At 44.1% G+C, this 25,241-nt stretch overlaps 1 protein-coding gene across 2 annotated transcripts; it reads left to right on the forward strand.

Annotated features, from left to right (window-relative positions):
• The first annotated feature begins 285 nt into the window (after nucleotides 1-285).
• On the forward strand, nucleotides 286-24,898 carry LOC147424512 (transcription factor). Of its 2 annotated transcripts, XM_086500847.1 has the most exons (5): nucleotides 286-501; nucleotides 22,688-22,760; nucleotides 24,269-24,324; nucleotides 24,438-24,461; nucleotides 24,563-24,898. In XM_086500847.1, the coding sequence occupies exons 1-5, from the start codon at nucleotides 398-400 to the stop codon at nucleotides 24,606-24,608; spliced, it is 303 nt and encodes a 100-aa protein (XP_086356973.1). In that variant the 5' UTR covers nucleotides 286-397; the 3' UTR covers nucleotides 24,609-24,898. The 2 variants fall into 2 exon arrangements, with proteins under 2 accessions (XP_086356973.1, XP_086356972.1); XM_086500846.1 differs by having other exon boundaries at nucleotides 291-501; nucleotides 24,438-24,898.
• Nucleotides 24,899-25,241: the final 343 nt, after the last annotated feature.

The raw sequence follows: 25,241 nt of genomic DNA on the forward strand, positions 1-25,241 counted from the left end.
ACCCTAAGATCAATCGGATCTATACATTCTGCTCTTGGCATCGAACAATGAAGGCATTGGAAAAGAAAATTGGTGGTAGGCTAGGGTCAAGGAGCTAGTTTAGAGATGGTTTGTAAACAAGCTAACCTTTTTCAATATTCTTGGGGGGGATTTTGCAAATAATTTTGAAAGTTAAAAATTGCACCATAAACCTCATGGAAAGGAGAATGAGATGATACCAAGATTGATATTTTTTTCAATGCTCAATTTGAAATGAAAAAAATCAAGCTCGTGACTTGAGGGGGCTCAATTTTTGTTTGTCTGTAAATTGGATCCTGTACCCTAGAACGTCGTATAGAATGATGCCGAGAGTTTCCACATCGTCTGGATTTCGTGCTTATTTTGTCGATCGGTAACGATGAGCTCGGTTGCTGAGGCTGCGGAACCCAAGGTCACGAGGCTCACAACACCTCTCGATATCACGACGGAGATCGAGGAAGTGCAACTAGACTCCCTCAAAGTGTAAGTGGTGCCTATTATGCATAGTTAGCTCCATGGTGTCATTAGCTAGCTTGGATGGCTTAGAGAACTTCCTTTTAGAAAGCACTTGCTTTCCCTCTTCACAGAACTCTGAGCTTGGTTCGATTAATGGCTGCCCGAGTGTCCCGTGCTACATACATATAATTTGTTCTGTGTGACATCATGAGGATGGTCTCTTATGTCCAGCAAAGGTGCGTTCCATGTGCTGATGCAGCGATGCCCGAATGTGTTTGACATGTTGATATCACTGTGAAACTTTTCTTTGTGTTGTCATATTGACACTATCATGCTAATGCAGCCTCCCGGTCATATCCATGTACCGTTTGATTAGTTTACATCGCTACTTCTTAGTTGTGCATCCCACAACGTTTGCACACGGGGAGAGTGAAACGTTAATCCCCTCTTGCATCTTCATATCTATCTATGGCTCAATATGGCCATTCCAATGTGCGTGCATGCGTGTGTCTGGTTTGTTTGTGGCATAGAGGGGTGCTGCTGGGCACCTTAGAAGCTCAGACAGTAGGTATATGATCACAAGAGACAAGAGACTCCTCAAGAAACAAAAGACTCCTCAAGAAACAAAAGACTCCTCAGGAGTCTTCGTATACTTCAGCAAGACAAAGATCAGATGTTCAGAAAGCTAGGAGAAGCGAGGCAAAGAGGAGGTGCAGACGATTGAGGCAGTTTTCAGGTTTCACATGTCTGCAGATGCAGCACCCTCCTTTAGGGATTCGACCTCCTCCACCATACCACCCTCTTATTTGGAGCCCTATGGAGTTCCATGGGATCTTTCACAACGTGGCAGAGATGATATTCCTCTTGCTATGTTGTTGTGTAAGCAGGTCCTCGGCTTCCTATGTATGCAGGTGCCTTTCTCAATTGAATTAAGTAGGGCCCTTACTTGATTATTTAGCCATATGTAACTGAGGCAAACCACCAATGCGTGGTTGCAAACCTTGGTGAAGAGAGAGAGAGAGAGAGAGAGAGAGAGAGAGAGAGAGAGAGAGAGAGACAGAGAATGTCGAAGTGGATGACATGGAAGCGTAGAGACGGATAGAGAATGCACGAGAGAGAGAGGTTGCTCGAAGCAACTAACTTGGCAATGAGTTAGATGATTATACAATGGGGGCAAAGTGCCGCTTATATACTCTGTTGGGGGACCTTAAGTACCCCTCACATAAATTGCCTGACCAAGACTCTTGTTAAATAAGTCTAAGTAAAAAGTAAATGTTTTATCTAGTTTTGTTTAATAGCAAATAGAGTGTTTTTTTTTCTTGTGTCTCTTGCTTTTGTAGTTTTATGAGTGCTTTGTCCCCTCTTATTATTCGTGAGTTCAAACTATTTAGAATTTTTGAAGGTATAAATAAATACCTCACGACAAAAGAAATAAATAAGATCGTATTGAGCATTCACTTGACATGCATAAACCTTAACACCCTCTCTACAACTCAAAGTGGATTTAAGAGGAAGACCAAGTCGATGAAGAAGCTACCATGGACACCCAACTACTGGATACACCTTGGATTTGCAACAAGTAACTTGTCACCAATAAGAATACCAATTTTAGCCTTGATCGAATCATAGAAAGTTGAAATGTAGACCACACCATGTCCAAGAATCCCCATTTGTGAACTATGGACACATCACGTCCAAGATTTTCAAGACAATGAACTTTGGAACACACCTTGTCCATAAGCCCGCCAACTATAATGAATCGTCTGTAGCACATCCATAGTGTCTTGTATACGTCATGTTGGTTCCTTGCTAGATGCAATGTGTTGTGAACTCTTGACACTTGGGTCCAAACATCGATGACTTGATGTCACAAATTGATGACGTGGCAGAGCAACCCGAACACACCCACACCCACAATGTGATGACGTGGTTGACTATACAGACGCCCGCAATTCATGCTGACTGGCTAATGTGGCAGTTGTACGAAATCCCGCAATTCACGCTTGCCTATTGATGTGGCAAAATGTACGGAACTCTGTGTTTTATGTTGGTGCTGATGTGGAATGGTTGTACGGATTTTTGTAGATTACGTTGTCGCTTTTTTACTAGCAGATTTTTAACAAGATGCTTTTGGGGCCTAATGGCTTTTGAGTTTCTTGCTTTTGGGGCTCTGGCTTTTAGCATCCCTTGTTAACCTTTTTAAGTGACCCAAGGGGCTTACTCTGCAGAGCATCTGGACACAAAGTCTGAGAGCGAGCACTCACGGGAGTTGTACTTTGCTCAAAGATTAATATAAAAAGAAATATCGAAAGGGGCGCCAGTCTTTGGGGCCAATCCCTCTGGGCACGGAACTCCGTCGGGCCGTGTCGACTCTCTCTCTCTCTCTCATTGTCTCTCCATATTAAGGTTCAGTGATTGTGAAGTTTCTGTTCGTGTGTTGCTATTGATTTCTCGTTTGGAGTGTCCAAGCTGGTTACAGTGGTATCAAAGCTCATAAATATTCTTCTATGGAAGATCCCATCCTTTTTGCAACACGCAAGTTTTTGTGAAAGAATCTTCGTGTCCTGACCTCGAACTTATTAGCCACTCCCACCCTTCATACATCGCGCATCGGGCGCGCTCCCGTCTTCATCGCTCTATCTTACAGAGCATAAAGCCATAAAGAATCCCAGATTACACATGATTCTCGTGGAGAATCTGACAAAGATAACACCTCTTAGTGGGCAGGCAAAAGAAAAGTTGAAATCCGGTGCAAGAGCTGAAGAAAAGAATGAAGATTTAGACAGATTCTTGGTGGACACTTTTGCCAGAACGGAGTACAAACGTCAACTGCATGTTGACACATGTGAAAATTTTTAAATTGATCAAGTACTCCATAGACCTAAGACTTACGAAACACCTGGGGAGTTACCAGATTGATCAAATTTACTCGAGATGGTGTGTGGCCATTGCTTCTCCTCTCAAGTGGGGAGAGAAGCCGAAAGGACAGACAAGTGCAGAAAAGTGGAACTTGTACTCGTAGGAAGAGATGGACAAGAACTCTTGAAAAGAAGTTGAACTAAAGGACTACCAGAAGATAAACTTGAGAGTACAGAGTAGCAGCCGAGTGCTGAAGAAAAGGAAAGATGAAAGCAGAACCAGTACCACATTGCTTGGGGCCCGACCCAGACGAATGACCTAGATGAACGAAAGTACAAAACTTTGCCGCACATGGGGCAAGGTGAAAGATCATGAAGCTCTCATTTTCTTTCATGGAGAAGCCAAGGCCAACTTCTTTTTACTTTAATTGGCGGCTCGACTTGGAATTACGCCCGACAGGTTGAAGCCACAAACGGAGGCTGTTCTAGCGGCACCCGGACTAGATGTTTCCATTAGACAGATCATTGGCAAACTTTGTTTGCGATGTCAGGGGCGTTTAGAGCACGAGGACTGTTATATCATGCCTTTGGAAGGGTGTGATGTCCTCCGAGGAATCCTTTGGTACCACAAGAACAGCGTCGTGGTTGACTATCGGGCTAAGAAAGCGACTTTGATAAATGAAGGGCAAAGTGATTGTATTTTATTAAATTTAGTTTCTTTACTCGATTTTGTTGAGAGAATAAAACATCCTGCTCTCGTAAGCAATGACATGGCCTTCTTGCATCAAAATTGCTCCCGGACTACGACCACAAGCATCAAAAGCAACTTCAAATGGCTTTTGCAAGTTTGGCAAAGCCAATACTGATATGATGGTCAGTTATGATGGTCAGTTTTTCTTTGAGTGTCTGAAAAGCCACCTCTTATCTTTCGCCACGTGAAAGAGACTGCTTTTTGAGTTAGTAAATGCAAAGGTGAAGCTATCTTTGCAAACTTCGATCGAATCGCCGATAGTAAGAGCACAAGCCCAAAAAGCTTGGAACTTCATGAACATTCTTTAAGTCGGGCCAATCACGGATAGTCTCAATTTTGGTCGGGTCTGTCACAAACTGTTGACGTGTCAAAGTCCTGAAGAAGGGAGTTAACCTGCAGATGTCGGCCGAGGGGCCTAAACCCTAAGAAGAACAAGTAACAGAAGAAGAAGTTCTACCAACTTATGGGGACCCCGTCCGATGGGGCCCCAAGTGACATAAAGGAAATAAAGTAGCACCCACACACACACACATGAAATTGCGTAGCTGTTGATGACGTGGCAGGTATTAAAAAATTACGTTGGTTGATGATGTGGCAAGCTGTACGGATTTCCGCGTTTTGCATTGGCTCATGACGTGGCAGGATGTACGGATTTCTGTAAATTACGTTGGCAGCTTATTGGCATTGCTTTTGGGACCTGAAGCTTTTGAGTTTGAAGGCTGTTCATGTAAATTGCTTTTCATAGGCCAAGGGCCTTTAAATATGTGCTAAGGGCTTATTCTCTGGCATGCTTCCTGGAGAAGGTGCAGAGTCTGGAGTACCGGCTTGTAGTGTGTTGATGCAATATAAAGAAATACCGAAAGGGGCGCCAAGGTTTGGGGCTAGTACTCTATGGGGTGGAATTTCGCCACTCCGTGTCGTGTCGTCTCTCTCTCTCTCTCTCTCTCTCTCTCTCAATGCAGTTGTTATTGAAGTGCTAAAAGTCTGTTCAGTCTGTTCTTTTCTATCGGCACGTGGTGCCCGTCTTATGACAGTGGTATCAAAGCATCAGGCGTGTGCTTTTCCGAAAGCATACCGGTCCCACAAAAGAGCAAACAGAGCAAACGAGAGACTTCTAGACTTTATTCGAGGTATCTTTGGACTCCGACTCCGGACTTACTAGTCACTCCTACCCTTACTTCATCGCGCATCAGGCGCAACCCGTCTTCATCGCTCTGTCTTACATGGCATAAGTGATAAAGAACCCAAGACATAGAATTCATGGATTCAACAGAATATTTGCAGTTTCTGCTCAACGAGTTTCACGACATTCTTTCGTGGCATCCTCAGCAGAATCTTCCGATGATGCAAAGTTTTCAAGAATTTTTGAACTACATTTTTACCCCCTCTGAGGCCCCAGGTGGTACCTCCTCCTGCGGCACCAGAAAGTACGAGAGCTTCTAACTGGCAACCTTCTCAGCTGTCTGTTCCGATCGGGGGAGTCTTCAGGAATATGGTGCAGCTATCTGACCCTGATCCACTGCAACCGCCTTTGCCACCGGCATTGCCTCCACCTCCACCACCACCGCCACCATGCTACAATGGTTGGAGCCCATATGGATACCCGTATTATCCATACTTGGGATCTTGCCTAACCAACCCAAAGATTTCAAAGATGGCGGCATAACAATTAAATTTTTCACTTTTTTCAGGGTGAAAGATCGCAAGAAAGCATTGCAGTTCCTACAACAATTCAACAACATCTATGCTTTGGGGAACTATACGGAACAATCCAAGATTTCTCGAGCAACGGGATTTCTTAAAGATAATGCTATGCAATGGTGGAGTTCAATCGCGACACAACCGCATGCTCAAGCCTCCAAGGACCTCGCAAGGTTTCAAGACAGTTTTTGCACGTAGTTACATAACTTCGATGTTTGAAGTCCGGATTTTGGCAGAGTGGGGCAACTTGAAAATGCTTGCCACCGAAACAATTGACGTCTATAACCAAAGGTTTCTCGACGTGTACCTTCCGGTATCCTTCTTGGTATCCTTCTTTCATTTCCTTGGAGGACCAATGCGAGCGCTACATCATTGGACTACCATCACCATTGTAGGAATATTGTCTCTCCAAGCAAGTCTCTACCATGCAAGAGCTTATGGACCATGCCGCGGTCAGCTACAAGCTCATGAAAGGAAAGTTTGAGTTTACCACGGAAGAATCTCCGGCCACTAACCAAAACTCCCGGCAACAACGAACAAATTCTCGTGAATCCCGTGAAAACCAACCTCAACGGCCTCGTTTGACACAACGTCAACGAGACACCTTGTTACAAGAAGGCCAATGCTTCGAATGTTTCCAAACATAGCATAATTTCAATACATGTCTTGAGCGAGCCTCGACATCCTCAGTGCAACCTTCTGCTCCCACGTCAGACAGATCCCTGGGGCCACCTCCGACCAAGAAGGCTAGACCTGCTATTGGACTAGTACCTGATATTTATTATGTACACCTCGAGAGTTTTAATGAATTATGCAGAGCTTATGGAAAAGTCAACGGCTTGAAAGCCCTTATTTTCTTTGACCCCGGAGCTATGGAGAACTTCATCCATCCAAAATTCTTGAAGCAGATGCACTTTGATTATGATGTAGAGGGTGGCGAAATTGAAGCTGAGTTAGCCACGGGGCAAACTCAGAAAGTGGTACCGCTCATTGGTGCGCTTCCAGTGACTATACAAGATTATCATGGAAAAGCCGATTTCCACATTATGAAGTTGGGCAATTGCGACATTTTCTTGGGCATGCCCCGTCACGACAAGAATCATCGTGATGCAAAAGGACAAGCTCGTTGTCCTTAAAGTTCGGTTGTCCGAACAAAACCCTGAATGACCTCTTTAGTTGTTTTCTAGTTAGATACTTTTGAACATTGTTTGAGAAAGTATTGTTTGAAATTTGTTTGAAATGGATGCTATCTGTTTTAAACCTGTCTTGGTGCCGATTTGAATTGTTTGACTGTGGTTTTAATACCGATTTCAATAATTGGTGATTTTACTCCTGGGTGGAGAAGTGATAAATACTGTTTTGGTATTGTTTGAACCTCGAAACGACGCAGGCTGATGCCTGGGGAGCAGTTTGTTGTATGCTAGAAAACCTCCTAATGACGTAGGCCGATGCCTGGGGAGCATCTGGTTGTATGCTTGAACCTCCAAGCGACGCAGACTGCGGTTTGGAGAGTGTTTGGTTGTACAGTCCTCTAAGCTCATGGCCCGGACCTTTTTAGGTTATATGTGGGGGGAGTGACAAGGTAGTCGTTGAGTAGCTTCATACCGCAGACCGTTTGTCTCGGGGGAGTGCTCGTTGGTGCTGTTTGTTGTGTCTTTAACAACATATGTAAGCATTTGTGTTGCATTGTGATGTGCCAACTACTGAATATTCCTAATTGGATGAGATTGCCTGGCTATGTAATTTTAGTGCATCAAGACACCCATGGAAGATCAGTACGGTCTGGGTGTGATGGCTAATTTTACTACGCCGGATTATCGAGAGTTCCGATCTGGACGAAAGGAGAAGCTAACTCCTTAACAAAAAGAGCAAACTGATTGTCCCTCGGAATGACACTTGGAAATTTTTGAGCTAACTTGAGTTGTTTTGCAGATATGCTGTAATTGCGGACAATTACTCTCACTTGCAATTGTCGACCGAGGGGCTTAAACCCTAAGAAGAACAAGTAATAGAAGAAGTCCTACCAACTTATGGGGACTCGTCCGATGGGGCCCCAAGTGACAAAGGAAATAAAGCAGGACACACACACACACACACACACACACACACACACACACACAAAAGAAATTGCGTAGCTGTTGATGACGTGGCATATTTAAAAAAATTACGCTGACTGATGACGTGGCAGGCTGTACGGATTTCCGCCTTTTGCGTTGGTTGATGATGTGGCAGGTTGTACGGATTTTCGTAAATTACGTTGGCAGCTTTTTGGCATTGCTTTTGGGACCAGAAGCTTTTGAGTTTGAAGTCTTTTCATGTAAATTGCTTTTCATAAGCCAAGGGCCTTTAAATATGTGCTAAGGGCGTCCGTCTGCACTCCTTTTGCCGAGACAATGTGCCCCAGGAAATGTATCTCGGGCAAGAAAAACTTACTCATTTTGGCAATGATAACCAATCTATGCTTCTGCAATGCTTGAAAGACTTGTAGCAGATGATGTTTGTGCTCTGCTTCTTTCTTGGAGAAAACTATAATGTCGTTAAAGAAAGTGCCCACAAAAGATTGATACTCTGTGAAAATCCTATCCATCATTCGATTAAAAGTTGCTAGAGCATTTGTAAGTCCAAAGGCCTCATCAAGTATTCATATAAACCAAAAACTGTCCGAAAAGCTGTCTTGTAGACATCCCCCCTGAGCGATTCGAATGTGATGATATCCACTTTTCAAATCAATTCTGCTAAAGCAAGAGTATCCCTGAAGTCTGTCAAGGATACCATCGATCCTTGGAATAGCGAATTTGTTCTTGATGGTGATTGTATTTAGAGCTCTATAGTCGATGCACATTCTCCAAGATCCGTCTTTCTTTAGTACTAGCAATACCGGAGAACAGAAACGTGATGTGCTAGGTTGGATGAGACCCTTTTCTAGAAGTTCTTTTACTTGGTTCATTATTTCTTCATTCTCGGCTCAACTGACTTGATAGGGTGGCCGGTTCGGTGGTGTACTTACCGGAATCAAATCAATCGTATGGTGCTCAAGACGAGGTGGAGGTAACTCGCCCGATAGGCCTTCCGAGAAACAATCAGCATGTGTGTGCATAAATTCTTGTCGTTCCTTATTCAATTCAGACATATTGGTTCGTTGTTCATTATTCAGTTCTTTCAAGTAGATCAAGTAAATGAAAAGACTGGATTTCATTGATTTGGAAATGGTCGAAGCCGATACAATAGGACGGACTCCCCTTCAATTTTACATCAAGCATAATTTTCCTGCTCTTCTCATTTTTGGCCTGATAATCAACCACTGCGTTGTTCTTGTGGTACCAAGGGATTCCTAGGAGGATGTCAAAGGCATGATATAAAAGTCCTCGTGCCCTAAATATCCCTGACAATGCAAATGGAGTTTGCCAATGACAGGTGTAATGGGAACATCCCATCTGGGTGTCGCTAGACCTGCCTTAGTCTGTGGCCTCATTTTGTCGGGCGTAATTTCAAGTCGAGCTTCCAATTCAGGTGAAATGAAGTTGGCCTTGGCTCCTCTATCAAAGAAGATGAGGGCTTCATATTCTCGTACTTTGCCCCATGCGCAACAAAGTTTGTGCTTTCATCCATCTCAACTGGGTCGGTCCCTATACAATCTGGTACCAATCCTGCTTTCATTTTTCTTTTCTGCCACGTTCTTTAGCTGCTCTAGAACTCTCTAGCTTGTCTTCTAATTGTCATGCAATGTTATGGTTATGTGAATAGTACACGCATTGCTATCTTGTTTGATTCGGGTAGTATACATGATGTGATTAGTGACTCTCTCGTGAAGAGCGCACATTTAGAAGCTCTTCCCATAGATCCCATCGTGATCTTTGGATTTGCTCCTTGCATGCACTCTTCTTTGACGCAGGAATGTCATGATGTGACAGTGTTAGTTCAAAATGTCGGTTTTTGTCATCGTTTGTGGTTTCTCTTCTCAAAGGATGTGATTTGATTTTTGCCTAGTGGTTTAAAGGTTATAATCCACGCATTGATTGGAAAGAAAACTCTCTCTCTCTCTCTCTCACAGTTGAAGGAGCACCTCCCGTGGTCCTTCGCTGTGACAAGAACATTCCATCTTTGCCATTAGTCACCACTCTCATGATTCGAACGAGGATAAAACACATAGTATGATTGTTTCTCTGAGTACATAGTCCCACGATTTAGAAAAGCATGAGTCATTGCATGAAAAGAACTCTCTTGCTGTCATGTCTTCTTCGAAGCACGACACATATTTTTACATGATTGGGATAAGATTGTTCGTTAGGAGCAATTTGGTGGTTTGGATGATCGTGTTTCTAGAAAAGCTAACCTTATTGCAGATACGATCCGTCCCGTAGGACCGATCTTGGCTCTCGAGTCGAGGTCCAAGGAACCCACCTAGGAAGTATTGTGTGTTCGCATGATTAGTCAATACGCATTGTTTGAGTTTCTTATTCGTGACGGTCTCGTCACCGTTTGTATGTGTTCCCTCTTCACAGACATGCCGTATTGCACGATGCACATGATTCACTCACGGATGAGCACGGATATATGCAAACCACTCTCAAAAAGAGAGTAAATTTGCTTTCAAGGAATTCACAATGTTCTACGATTCTCCGTTTTGTCAGTCGCTTTTGCATGTTCATTCCTTGGCATGACACTGCAACAGAAAAAGCACGAGCACGATTATCCATCAAGCATTGGCATTTTCATTGTGATTTGCCACAGTTGATAGGTTTAGGTCGAGAAGTGAAGTTTCGATCTCACTTTTGGCATGTCTTTTGTGAATTGATTGGGACTCCGTATTGCATGCAAAGTCAATAGGAAGAATATACTTTTTTCAGTCACTCTACATGGAACGGATATGTTTATGGTTTTGTGTTTTAAGTGGTTTTAGGGATATTCCTCAGCGGACATTCATTGGAGCCGCAACATATTATTTTGTGTCGCTTTCAGCGCGGCCCTAAGAAGCAAGCATTGCAGATTTTGATGAAGTTCAAGTATCGCTCGACCCATGTAGCAAAGTGGGCCAGCGAAGAGTACTTCGCAGGAGGATCCCAGGAGTTTTTTGGCGGACTTTACAAACGCCATACAACTCGGTATCAATACCTCACCTTGAAAAGCCCCCCGGGGGATGTTACTTCATACGCTACCTAAACCCTAGAAGTTGCACATCTAACCTATGTGCATGTGGACAAGCTGTTCCTACTTCTAGGGTTTAGGTAGCCTAGGAAGTGTTCTGGCACCCTTGTGAGCCTGTACGCGGGTCGTGCATGTCCAGACACTTAGAGTAGCTGCTTACCCTCTGATTGCATAACCCAGGATCATTAGCATCATGACCCAGTACCCAACATAAGCATTTCCCACCGCATGAACCTAGTGTCACGACAACATGTGAACCACTGCTTATCAGTCATTTATTTTATAAGCGACTTTAGGCATTTTTACCAAATTGTGGGGCTAAAAGGAGGGTTGCTCGACCCAGTTGCAAGTACATATAAAAGGGAAGCCTTGGCGCTAGAGACATGCAGAAGACAGAACAAGAGCACATGTAATCAGGTGCACAGGCCCTCCCAACGTTTGCTCAAGCAGTTCAGCCCAGCGTTTTCAGCAAGCCTTAGCGTTTTTGCAGACCAGCAACAACGTTTTCAGCCTTGGACAGCAGCGTTTTCAGATCAGCCCTAAACCTCGCAAGTACCTGCACCATCTGGTTGCAGATCCTCGCCGGGTTTCCGATCAGAATCTAGGTCAGCCTAGTGTATTTAGTTTCAATAGACATCAGCTAGCGTTTTGCAGATTCAACCCAGAACAGCTAGCGTTTCTGCATTTCAGCCCTTGCTCGCCTCGGCGGTTGCAGATCAGCCCCTTAGAACCGCCACAGTTGCAGATCCACCGTAGACGTACCTAACATTGTCAAATTTCACCCTTGATATCGTCATTGTCGTCGTCGACATCTTCGTTGTCAAGCACCACATCATCTAGAAACACTGTACCAGACTTTGTGCAATCTAAAGCAAATACCTCTCTAGCAATAGAGAGGGGGACCCTTGGAGGGGGGTTTGGGACCCCATGTGGTGTCTTCTTTGTCACAAAGTGATGACGTGGCTACGAACAACAAAAACCCTAATTTTTGCCAGAAACCCTAAAATTCCTGCAAACCCTAATTTTTGGAAATCGCGGAGGTGGATTTTTTTTTTGGTGTGTTTTTTTTTAGCGACGCAAATTTGCCGGCTTTTTGCTATGCAAGGATTTGGAGATAGAGAGAGTTGAATTGCTTTAATTTGCCCTCTCTTGAGAGAGAGAGAGAGAGAGAGAGAATCTGCTTTTGCTTTTAAGCTTTTGGGGCTCTGCTTTTGGGTATCCCTTGTAACCTTTAAATTGGTGGTGAGGGCCTCACTTCTCAGAGCATCTTGACGCAGAGTCTGAGAGTGAAACCCTAACCGCTCTTTGTACTCTGACATTTTTTAATAAATAAAGAAATACCGAAAGAGGCGCCAGTCTTTGGGGCCAGTCTTTGGGGCCAATATCTCTAGGCACGGAACTCCGCCGTGCCAGTGTAAATCTATTGTGATCTGTGAATTGTTTTGAAGTGGTTATTTGGTGCTGTCGTGATTGATTCTTGACTTGGAGTGTCCAAGTCTGTTACAGTGGTATCAGAGCACGGTCGATTTCTCTTCTACGGGAAATCCGATCCCCAATTTTTTTTTTTCCGCGGCACCTATTGCTTCACGCAAGGATCAGTTGACTCCCTCTGCATCTGGAGATGCGGGCAGGGATCACAACGAAGAAACGAAAGCTAAAAAAGCACGGCAAAAAGCAGAAGAAAAGCACTGACTTCTCGGGATATTTGGGTCGTCAGTCGACTTTTGACAAGGCAAAGAAACAGAAGAAGCTTGTTTGATTTGAAGGAGTACACAGTTCTTCTTCTTCTTCTTCTCCTGACAATTCTTCTAGCTCTTCAGATTCGAGCGAAGAAGACAGAAAAGGTAAAAAGCGAAGCAAGGAACAAAGCTTCGGAAAGGGCAAGAAAAAGGCAAAGAAGGCTAAATCTCGCCCAGAGACTGACAGTTCTACTGAGGACTCGTCTATAGACAGCTCAGATTCGGATGACGGAAACTTTTATGCGAACAAGAAGAATTTTTACAAAGCCAACCAGTATGACTTTCTCGAAGATAAAAGCAAGAAAGTCCGAGAGTTTAAGGAAGGTGGCCACTCGATCAAGTTTGATACTTTTTCAGGATACTCAAATGCTTCGAAGGCTTTGTTGTTTATATAGCAGTTTGACATCGCTTTCGCGGGAGGATGCTATTCAGAGCACTCCAAGATTCGGAGAGCCGCCTCTTACTTTAAGGGAAATGCTCGTACTTGGTGGTCCACGCTTCTTTTAAACAAGATTGCGCCAGTTAAATGATTGAAATTTAAGAAGCTTTTTATTTCTTCTTGGTTGACGCAAGAATATGAACGAGATATACGAGCTGCTTGGAACCATCTTCGGATGACCAAGAAAGATACAATCAATGCTTACTGTGAAAGATTTTGGAGCTCTTTTCTACCCGCCTCTTCATTCAAGAAGATCTCGTTCAGAGAACAGATTGAGCGGTTTACCTTGGGTCTACCTACAGAGATCCGAGATCACTGTTTGGAACAGAAGTCAGCTTCTATTCAGGAGTTGTTGAGTCATGCGTAGCGGGGCTTTGCCATTCACTCTGGCAGTCTGACCTACCCCATAGATGAGACCATGACACAACGAGCCGAACAGACTTCTGGGAATGAAAGTAGAAAGAAAAAGAGCAACCCAGAGAAAAAGGATGCACGACCCAAGCTTACTCCCGAGGAGCGAGCTCGCTTCATTAGAGAGGGGAAGTGCTTTGGATGCGGGGAAGACATATCTCCGCGAAGTGCCCTAAAAAGGCACAGAAAGAACAGAATGATAAAGACGATGACAGGCGTGAGAGTGCGAGAGCAGCTGAGGAACGTGGCAGAAAAGGCAGATAGAAAAGCAGAACTGGTACCACATGGCGTGGGGCCTGTATCGAATCAAATGACTGAAAGTACAAACTTTGCCGTTTTTGGGGCAAAGTTAAGGATGAGGAAGCTCTTTTGAAGGAGCCAAGGCCAACTTCTTTTCACTTGGAATTGGCAGCTCAATTTGGAATTATGCCTGACAGATTGACGCCACAGGCGGAGGTATTTTGACTGGCACCAGGATGGGATGTTGCCATTACACCGAGCATTGGCAAACTTCGTTTGCAATGACGGGTTTTCAGGGCATGCGAGTGACGTTCTACTTAGGATCCCTTCGAACCACAAGAACTATGCCGTGGTTGACTACCGGGCCGAGAAAGCGACTTTGATAAATGAAGGGCTCAGAGATTGTACTTGATGAACTTCAGTTTCTTTACTCATTCTTCTGGGAGAGAATTGAACGATGGATAAAGGTTGAATATGTTTTGACCTGATCAAAAGAACGCCAAGATTTTTTTTTTCTCCACACATGCCGATTGCTTTTGAGAGGGCCTAAAGATTAGACCATTGACCTGATACCTGGAAGCACGCCACCGAACCGGCCACCTTACTGTGTGAGTCGAGTACAGAATGAAAAGATTATGAACCCAGTGAAAGACCTGTGAAAGACCTCTTTGAAAAGGGTCTTGTCCAGCATAGTACTTCACCGTATTGCTCTCCACTGTTGTTGGATTTGAAGAAAGACAGATCTTGGAGAATGTGCGTCGATTATAGAAGCTCTCAACAAAATCACCATCAAGAACAGATTTTTGATTCCTAGGATCGATGATATACTCGACAAGTTACAGGGATCCTCGTGCTTTAGCAGGATTGATCTGAAGAGTGGATATCATCAGATCCGAATCGCGACGGGAGACGTCTACAAGATAGCCTTTCGGACTACTTTTTGGATATTTGAGTTTTTGGTGATGCCTTTTGGCTTAACCAATGCTCTTGCGACATTTAGCCGGATGATGGACTTGATTTTTTCGAGAGTACATGCTATTTGTTGGCCCTTTCTTTGATGATATCATTGTTTTCTCCAAGAATGAAGCAGAACACAGAGATCATATGCTTCAGAGATACATTTTTTTTGGGATACTTTGTCTCAGCAGGAGGAGTGCAAATGGATCCGGCCAAGATAGACACTATCCGTGATTTGCCCGATTTGAAGAATGTCCATGAAGTTGAAAGCTTCTTGGGACTGTGTTCATACTACAGACGATTCATTCGAAAGTTTGCAGAGGTTGCTTCCCCTTTGCATAACTTGATACAAAAAGGAGTCCCTTTTCTCGTGGGGATCCACAGAGTTTGGGTGCGGTCTTAATGCAAGAAGGCCATGTCATTGCTTACGAGAGCCGATTGTTCTCTAGGCCGGAGATGACAGCATAGATTTATGAGAAAGAGCTTTTGGCGGTTATCCATGCTCTTACTCAGTGGCGGCATTACCTACTCGGAGCGGATTTACTGTCTTTACAGACCATCAGAGTTTGCGCTACTTCTTGTCATAGAAGCAGCTTTCGGAAAAGCAGATGCAGTGGACGAACATCTTGTCACAATTTCACTTCCAGATTGTCCATGTGCAGGGACAGAAGAATGTGGTGGCAAATGCTTTGTCTCGAAAGCCATTGGTTCTGGCTATTTCCGCAATACATCATAGGAGCTTCGAGGATATGGTTGATCATTATGCCACAGATACAGATTTTGCAGATATTTTCACACGGACATGGAATGGGGAGACAGTAGCTGGATACTCCCTTCGGGAAGGCTACTTGATGAGAAAGACTATGTTGTGCGTTACCCAGCCGTTGAGGGAAAAGGTTGTAAGTGAATGCCACTGTCCACCTTTTACGGCTCACCGCTAGGCATTGCTACCACCATGAAGGGGGTAGAGAGATACTTCTTTTGGCTGAGACTCAAAAAGGATGTGGAAGAGTTGTGCGCAGTATGCCAGAAGGTCAAGTTTGACAAGCATAAGGCACAGGGATTGTTACAGCCTTTACCCATAACCACCCGCCCTTAGGAAAGTATTGAAATGGATTTCATTTTTGATCTCCCGAGAACACAAAATGATCACGATGATTTTCCGATTACATGGCACGTCTAAGACGATTGTCTCCGACAGAGACCCCAGATTTATGAGTTTGTTTTGGAAGGCAATTTGGGAGAACATTGGCACGCAGTTGCAGTTCTCGTCATCGTTCCACTTGCAGACTGACGGGCAATCCGAGATTGCCAATTCAGTGGTTTTAGATTTACTGAAGTCTAGTATCTCGGATCAGAAGACTCAATGGGAAAAGAACTTACCTTTGGTGGAATTTGCCTACAATAACACGATACACTCTTCGACAAGGAAGACGCCATTTGAGATTGTTGAAAGTGCTGCGAAGGTTCCATTCTTCCTGAGCACGAAAGATTAGATATTTGAAACGGATGATATTCGCGAGATTTGGATAGGGCTTTTGCCAAGGTTTGCGATATTTTGCAGGAGTCTCAAGAACGATAGAGAAAGGCAGCGGATCGCCATCGTCGCGACTTGAAATTGAAGGAGGATGATTGGGTGCTCTTACGTTTTGAGAAGGCACGCCTACAAAAGAAAAAGGGAAAGGAGAGGCTTTTTCCAAAGCTAGTATGCGATACTACGGACCTTTCCAGATAACAGAAAAGATAAATGATGTCTCCTTTCGATTGAAACTGCCAGATACTTGGAGGATTCACAATGCATTGCATGTGAGTAACTTGAAACCTGTTACGGGTGATGTGCCTGATGATGGGGAGCCTGATGAGCAACCCGAAGTGAAAGAAAACGAGGAGATCCTTGTTCCTGAACAGATTTGGCACATAAGGATACGAAGACTAAAGGTAAAGTCCGAAGGCGGTTCTTGGTTAAGTTCAAGAACTTTCCTGCATTTGATGCGAAGTGGATGGAGGAGGAGGACCTAGCAGATACTCCTCGGATTGTGAAACTTTACCTCGATGCTTTTGATTTAGCATAGTCTATTCCAAAGGGAACCCATAATTCAGCTTGGCCGGAGATCTGGTGCAGTGGGATGCACAAGAGGGGAGTCGCTCCGCTCCTTTGTCAACAGATGCCTTGATTTTGATACTGAAGTCACTGATGTCTCTTTGAGCTTCAGGGATACTGAGAGCTGACAGTATTCTGCTGGATGACTTTATGAAATGGAATTCCTGATAATGATACTGATTTGTTCTTGACTTCTTTTGAGTGCAGGAACTGATAGACGAAATGACTGCAGCATTTTGGTCTGATTGATCTCTAATAGACATGGTTGCAATAGGGGTTAGTCAATCGGACATCGATGAGGTCCTGATTGGACCTGGATGTGATTGCTAGCTACATTGCCGACAAATCATGGTCTAAGATCCGAATGAATGTTGAATGTCATGTGATGTCCTGTGATGTCGTGTGATGTGACTGTCGATTTTGTACATGTGCTAGATGTGTGTTCCTAGTACGTAGGTACTAACAGTTAGTGTCTGCTAAGACGGTTTATGGCTTTTGTCGGTTTGCAGGCGTAATCGCGGTCGATTACAATGCTTTCAAGAGGGGGGTATGTCACAAAGTGATGACGTGGCTACGGACAGCAAAAACTCTAATTTCTGCCAAAAACCCTAAAATTCTTGCAAACCCTAATTTGTGCCAAAAACCCTAATTTCCGAAAATCGCGAAGATGTGTTTTTTTAAATTTTGAGCGACGCAAATCTGCTGGCTTTTTGCTATGCAAGGATTTGGAGATAGAGAGAGTTGAATTGCTTTAATTTGCCCTCTCTTGAGATAGAGAAAGAGAGAGAATGTGCTTTTGCTTTTAAGCTTTTGGGGCTCTGCTTTTGGGCATCCCTTGTAACCTTTAAATTGGTGGTGAGGGCCTCATTTCTCAGAGCATCTGGAAGCAGAGTGTGAGAGTGAAACCCTAACCGCTCTTTGTACTCTGACATTGATTTTAATAAATAAAGAAATACCGAAAGGGGCACCAGTCTTTGGGGCCAATATCTCTAGGTGCGGAACTTCGTCGGGCCAGTGTAAATCTATTGTGATCTGTGAATTGTTTTGAAGTGGTTATTTGGTGCTGTCGCAATTGATTCTTGACTTGGGATGTCCAAGTCTGTTACATTCTTCTTCTTCTCTCTCTCTCTCTCTCTCTCTCTCTCTATAGCTAGTACTCTTTGCACTCACTCACAATTTGCATTCCACTCGTGTTTTGGTCATTGCTTATTCTCGCATTAAGTCAAGGAAGGCTCTCCCTTCCCGTTGGTAAAAGGAACCTTGAGCACCTATTGCTCACTCATCTTGAGTTATACACCATCGTTCACTTCCTTTGCACATTATAATCACCTAGAAGGAACTTCATCCGAGAAATCTCCTGGGGTGCATGGAGTTCGGTAGTAGTACCTCACCTCAAGTAGGAGGGGATGTCACGTGTACATGGCTCTGTGCCACGTGGACATGCATCATCGACTTCTAGAGCCAATTTTCCAGTTTTGGAACCCTCTTGCATAAATGGTTTGTATACGTGTTTTGACAGATGTTATTACACTGAGGTGGCAAATGTGCGATAGTTTCACCCAAAAACTTACCGAAGTCAAGTTTATTAATAAGTCAATTTTATTGATTTATTTTATAAACTTTGATAGAGGGTTTTCCCTACAGAAGCCTTAAGGAGTTTATAACTTGCAAATTTTACCTATAAAGGTAACAACTTGGGCCATCGATTTGCATTTGCATAGGTAGCGCCAGATCAGTCTTGGCGTTTTTGCAGCAGAGCATCTAGCATTTTTGCTTCCAGTCAGTAGATCGGCCAACTTTTTCAGATTTCAGCCCCTTTCCCTCGCTGGAACAAATTGGATCTGTCCTCGACTGTCTTCTCGTTGTGGTCCGGTGCTTCAGCGTCCCATTGAGCCTCTCCTCAGCCATTCTTGCACCGCATCGAGTGCTCCCATTGCTGCCCATCATTGGCATCAGCAAGATCTGCGTTTTCAGCCCTGATTTACGTGACAGATTGTCTTCATTTTTGCAGCCAACTTTCAACCCTTGTTTCCTCTCACATCGGGAGCGCAAGCGTCCCCTTGGTGGCCATCAACAACCCTCATCGAGATGGATTCAAAGGTGCATCAAATCAGCCCCGGAGTGCTTCATCTTGAAGAGTTACCGAGTTGACATTCTCCATTTGAGTTAGTAGAGTTTGCAGTTGATGTATTGCATGATGTGCATTCCATTTACGCAATCTAAAGCAAATACCACATTTGCAACGGTGTGGGGGGCCCTTGAGAGGGTTGGTTGGGACCCCATCGGGTGTCATTCTCCTCTCTCTCTCTACCTCGACACATCTCTACTGCTCTCTCTCATTCCCTCTCTTGAGGGAATGTAAAAAGAACCATCATTTATGCTAAAGCAATCACTAATACAAGGAAAGAAGTAAAGATTTGTGGAAGTGTAAAACTTGGATCTTCACCATTTCAATTCTGATGCATGTGATAGTTGCGCTTTCGTGTGCCTGTGTGCACGCACGTGGAAGCATGCCCTTAATAGCTTTTTGTAATTGCTTTTTCATTCTGTTGCTTTTGTTTTTGTTTCAGTTTACTTCCCTCCTCTTTTTGTTGGGATTTTTTGGGTTTTGTTGTTTTGGCTTAGGTTGCTGTAGTGGCTTGCTGGTTGCTGGCTTGTTTATCCTTCTCTCTCCTGGCTCTACCAAGATTCTTCGGACGGTTTTGACCTCGAAGCTGTTTTCAAAGCCTCCTACATTGTCTTCCTGGAGTTCCCTCTTTAACCATCGTTTTCAGGAGCCACCTTTAGCAAGTGGACTGCGCTCTATTTTGGATGATATCTCCTCGCCAATTCAAGTGGAGTTCTTTGTTACCCACCTCGTGCTACGCTCTTGGAGTTTCTTGGTGATGTAGATTTTACCAATTGGTAGGCATTTGCCAGACACAGAGCTCTTGCAATTGGTCATTGTCATTTTCACTGCTGGTGGCTTTTGGTGGCTCAGGTTCTTGATTCGCAGTTGTTGATTGGACTTTCGGTGGAAGGGCCGGTTTTTTAGAGGTTGTTGTCATTCTCTCTCCGATTAACTTGTCAGGGCGTTTTTACTCTCTTTAGGAGAGGTTTTTTACCATGGCATCCTGTCTTTTCCGCTTGGCCATGTGCCTAATCGTATCTAGTTTTTCAGTCTTCTGTTTGATGCCTTCAGGTGTGCTATGTAAACACTCCCTCAGAATAGGCACCGTTCGGGCGATGGGAGGACTTTTAAGTAATAGAATTGGCCTCTTTTTTGCGTGTGTGTGTGTGTGTGTGTGTGAGAGAGAGAGAGAGAGAGAGAGAGAGAGAGAGAGAGAGAGAGAGAGAGAGAGAGAGAGAGAGATATGAAATGAAATGTTGTATTAACGTCTTCAAAAGGCCAAAATGACCTATGAGACCAATCTGTTACAAAATGGTGAATCTAATACCATTTCTAGGTACAAAAGAACTAGATACTACTACTAGAATCCATTCTCATCTGCACTCTGGATATCAAGAGAGTATGGCTCGAATCCTCTGTTGTAGTCTCCGTTGATGTTGTGTAGCCCCTCTTCTCAATCGTGGCCATCTGGATCTCCGTAGCTCGATGAGAGTGCCGGTAGTGGCCGAATGAGTGTGGGCCGAGCTCTGCAATGATGACTGCTCCTCTGGCTGTCCCATATCTAGTGAAAAGAAACCTGTAATCTGTCTCTGGGACTCTTCTCTCTATCTCTCCCCAGTAAAGTGTCTCTATATCTGTGTAACTCAAGTAGATATAGCCCAAGACATCTCTGATCCTCATAACTCGTGACCCTAGAGAAAGGACCGAAACCCTCTCTGAATAAGCAATGGAAACGGCCCCGTATCTCATAGTACACTGTGCAATGACATATGTAATGTAGCTCTGTCTCTGGCTCTAACTGGCATAAGCGGCATATCTTGCTGTCTGCTGGTATCCCTCTAAATCTACCAGTCTCAATCGCCAGCTGATGTGAGGATGTGCGTATCTGACCAATGGCACACTGCAAACCATGAGACATATGTGTGTCCATGTAGCTGGGTCGAATCACAAACCCATCTCCTTTGAGGTGGAGAAGATGCTCTCTATAGAAAGCCATCTTCGTGCCCAACTCCTGTGGCGGCTCTATCCATGTCTTCCTGGTATCCAGCTGGATCAGGTCCTGACGAATGAGTCTAGTAATTTCCACCCGTGTAAGAGACATCGAGGGTGTCTGAAGAGAGTACTGGAAAGGGGGCAACCTGTCCATGGTGAAACCATGCGTCTGAAACCATGATGTCATCTGTGCATACCAGCATGAAGTGTCCCCCTGAAGAGCTAACCGTCTGGAAGACTCAAGGGCCAGTCTAGCTATCTGTCTCTAGTAGTATCCCACACGCTGTGCACAAAGGAGACTGATCTGGTAAGCGCCTCAATCTCCATAGGAGGGGCAGCTAGCTCTGCTTGAATGATAGCGTGGGGTACGGAGGCCTTGGCTTTGATCAATCGAGAGATCATAGATACCAAGGGCCTCTCCATACGTCTCCAACCATCCTGGCCTACAGAAGGTCCCCATGTCTGCACCCCATACTAAGGTATCAAAGAGCCATAAGGTTCTTGGAATTGAACCTGCGAACACATCCTCTCCAAGCCTCCCAAGGCCGCAAAAGCTCTAGTCAGTCTAGTCTTTGCTGCTCTCCCCTCGGCCCAGTGAAGACAATCCCAAGGTAAGTGTATGCATCTGTATACTGTACAATCTCTTGACCATATGTGAAAGTCGGTGCTGATCTCCCGATCCACTATGGTGTGGTGTTAAACACCATAACCTTGGTTTTACCAAGGTTTATAGACAATCCACTATCCTTTGCAAATTTGTGTAATGCATCCAAGTGTCGCTGCATACCCTCTGGTGAGTCAGAGATCAACACAATATCATCAGCATATAACAACAATGGGATCCACGTCCCTGCCAGCTGGGCACCTCTATCACCCTCTCTGTCAATGTAATTAGACACCTCATCAACATACATACCAAATAGAGTAGGAGACAATGGGCAACCCTGTTTCACCCCAATGGTGGAGTGAACTAAAATCAGATATCCCCTCCGGAGCGTGTACATGTCCCATCACTGATCTGTATAGAGCCATAATCCCCCAAATCAACACTATGGGCACCTCCATCTCCTACAGTCTGCACATCAATCGAGCTCTCGGTACCATGTCAAATGCTTTGCGGAAATCCACAAAGCTACAATAAATCCGTCTTCCATGTGACCTGCCCTGGCTCTGAGCGTCAGAATATGATCAAGAGTGGAGAAACCCCTCCTGAAATTGGCCTGGCCCTTTGCTCGTATACCATCACCCTCCGGCCAATTACTCAACTGCTGCTCAAGAATGGATGCATACAACCGTGCCAATGTGTGCCCAACCATAATAGTGCGGTAATTCCCAGGCTCTGTAGGATCACCTGCTTTGAAGATGGGCACAATAGTAGACAATCTCCAAGTCTCAGGTAACCCCTCACACATGGCACGATTGAACAACATTGCAAGAATCTCTACCAACATATCTCTAGCATGTGTAAAGTGCTTTGCTACTAGACCATCAGTACATATGCCCTGCTGGTCCTCATCCTGTCAATGGCTCTCTTTACCATCTCAATGGTAAAGAAGGTGCTGGTGGGTGGGCGAAACCCTAAAAAACAGCAAAAAACATTGACGAAACCCTAAAAAATAGCAAAAAAACAGTTTCTAAACCCTAAAAACAACAAAAAATAGTGACGAAACCCTAAAAACAGCAAGAGACCCATGTGTGTGTGTGTGAGAGAGAGAGAGAGAGAGAGAGAGAGAGAGAGAGAGAGAGAGTTTTTTCAATTATTTTTGTAGGGAATTGAACATCGAGTATCCTTCTGAGTACATGGCAAATGTCGTTAAAACAGCCCTTGCAGTTGATGGAGAGGTATTCTTTATTTTCCATTTCAATACCTAAATCTACAGTTGTGTCGGTTTTGTAGGAATTTGGGGAAAAAACTTTAGAAGGTGTTTGTTTTTGCAATCTTGTACAAAGATGTACAATATTTGAAATTTAATAATGCTTATCACTCAGATGTTTCATAATATCAAGAGTCTCAATAGCTAGAATAATTCAAATTATCGTAGGTGTTCGAATGATGCAATGTTGCCATCGCTTATGGTGGTGGCAAAGCAACATTTTGTAACAAGAAGTTTGGTGTTCGAATTGCTGCATGGGCCCCTAGTTCTGCTACCTCGTTTTTTGGGCTTTGTATAATGATCCTAAACACTAGGTTGCTTACTGTTTTTTTTGCTTGTCGTAGTTAAGGCTCACATCCCTAGATCTGAGGGACTTTTGCATAGTATATGCAGCAGAGGTAGAGAGTGAGCCTCGAGGGATGTACAGTTTATGATTGCATACGGTGGCAATACATTGATTCGTTCACAGGCGAGCCTGCACAGAGGGCTGCTACTTGAGATGCAAAGACAGTCACTTCTCAAGTCACCCACCACTGTGAGTGGAAGATGACAGTCCCAGCTTACAGACTTCTTTCAAAGAGCTACTTTTGTAATCCGTGCCACCTATCAGAGAGGAGTCACTCTGCAGCAGGCAGAGACTATCCAGTCTCGCAGATGTTCCTGGCACCCAGGTTACCGAGCCACAAGGGTATACAAGAGGGAAGATCAGAGAGATCCAGAAGCGACATCAGCAGGCAGACATGAGAGGGTGGAGCATGTTTTTTCAGATCCTGCCGCTATTTTTCACCTCATACCCTCTTATGCATGATATCCTTCAGACTTCTCTTAGAGAGCCACTCTTGCAGCCCCTCCCACCCCAGACAGGGGTCAGCAGCAGGTGGGGACTTTTCAGTCTTGCAGACGACTCTGAGCACCTGCATAACCAGCCATTAGAATACACTGGAGGAAGATTAGAGAGATCTGGATGCGACATTGGCAGGCCAGACATGAGAGGGTGGAGCACCCTTTCTTTTTGTAGAAATTTATTTTTACTTGTCCTTTTTTCTTGATAGCTAGAAGTCACGCATGTACAGTCATTACTTTGTCTCTTGTAAGGGGTGTTTCCTCTTGTCCTATTTTCTCCCCCGTCAAACGCCAATGCCATCTGCAATGAGCATACTCCCAAAGGGGCAACTTTAACAAGTTTGGATTATTTCTATAACCTTAATTAATATTACAGTTGATGTAACTAAGAGGTCTGGAATTTTGAAGGCACAAGTTATCATGAGCATAGTGCCTATCATGAGCATAGTGCCCATTCTTGAATGGAATGCTGTATGAGTCAATCTAATATATCCTTACAATGTAGTAAGGCGGCAGCATCTTTATCTCTTTCCCATTCTTGTCTGATTATTTTTTGCGAGGCCATTTTCTTCTGAAAGAGTTCCCACATCGTCTATGTGTGTTAACTTTTTTTTGTGTTGTCTGCTATCGCAGCTTCAGCCTGACAAAGTGAAGAGGGAGATGTGTGTAGAAGGCAACTTCCTGAACATGTAAGTTGCTTGGTCCTGTGGTGCAGCTCCCCCTCACCCCCCCACCCCAAACCCAAAATAAATAAATAGACAAGTTTCTTTACTAAATGTCTGGTTGTATTTTGTCTTGGCAGTAAATTTGTGGCAAATGAAGCAAGGTATCTGCGAGCTTCATTTAGTGCTTTCATGGATGTGCTTGTTTTGGCAACTCGCACAATTGAGGAGTTTGGTCGTTAAAGCGTGGTATTCTGCCTCACAGAGGCATCAACCTGGAGTGCTTGACAAGATATCTGTCTCCCTCTTAGTGGCTGCATCAAGGTTTAAACACGTGGCTGGATAAACTCTGCGCTCGAAAGTGTAACAGTATCATATGCTGCTCTTTCTACTCAAGAAAGATGAGAAAGAAAAAGATTGTGCTGATGGGGAGGCTGAGTTGCTGCTTTATATTGGAACAAATCCTGCTCTCTTCTGAAAGTAAAGAAGATAATAGTTCTGAGAGGCTGATATGTTGTTCATTTATGGTTCACAAGTGATCAAGTTTTGGTAGTGGTGTTTGAGAACCCCTTTTCAATGAATTTGCGATCATTTTGGCTTCTCTCTTTCAACCCAATCTTCTTTCTCTCTTCTCTCTCACTCCGTTTTTTGTTGGATGCGGTTGAAGTTTGTGTGGAATCATAAACTGTGGTTGTGTTCAGTTATCTAGTATTGAAAGGCTCTGATTGCAAAGCAAGCTTTTGATGGTCCTAGGTAACACTTCGTGCTTTCGTCCAACTAAGCATTTTGTTAAAATATGCCCTTAAAAAGTTTCGACATTACCTGTTGAGTGTGCATTTCACAATGATCACCGATCATCATGCTCTTTGTTACTAAATTTATAGAGCTCACCATTGGCTGTCCGTGGCAAGGGCCCCCATTCCTATTTTTCAAAAGAGTTTGTT

The sequence above is a fragment of the Adiantum capillus-veneris genome, chromosome 25 (genome assembly GCF_014529385.1).
Source record: "Adiantum capillus-veneris isolate H3 chromosome 25, ASM1452938v2, whole genome shotgun sequence".
In the NCBI taxonomy this organism is placed as follows: Eukaryota; Viridiplantae; Streptophyta; class Polypodiopsida; order Polypodiales; family Pteridaceae; genus Adiantum; species Adiantum capillus-veneris.

Excerpts from the sequence above, each read along its gene's own strand:
- LOC147424512 (XM_086500846.1), top strand. The coding sequence starts at position 398 with ATGAGCTCGGTTGCTGAGGCTGCGGAACCCAAGGTCACGAGGCTCACA. Across the intron at positions 22,761-24,268 it reads CCCTTGCAGTTGATGGAGAG|CTTCAGCCTGACAAAGTGAA; the intron begins GTATTCTTTATT and ends CTGCTATCGCAG. Across the intron at positions 24,325-24,437 it reads GAAGGCAACTTCCTGAACAT|TAAATTTGTGGCAAATGAAG; the intron begins GTAAGTTGCTTG and ends TTGTCTTGGCAG.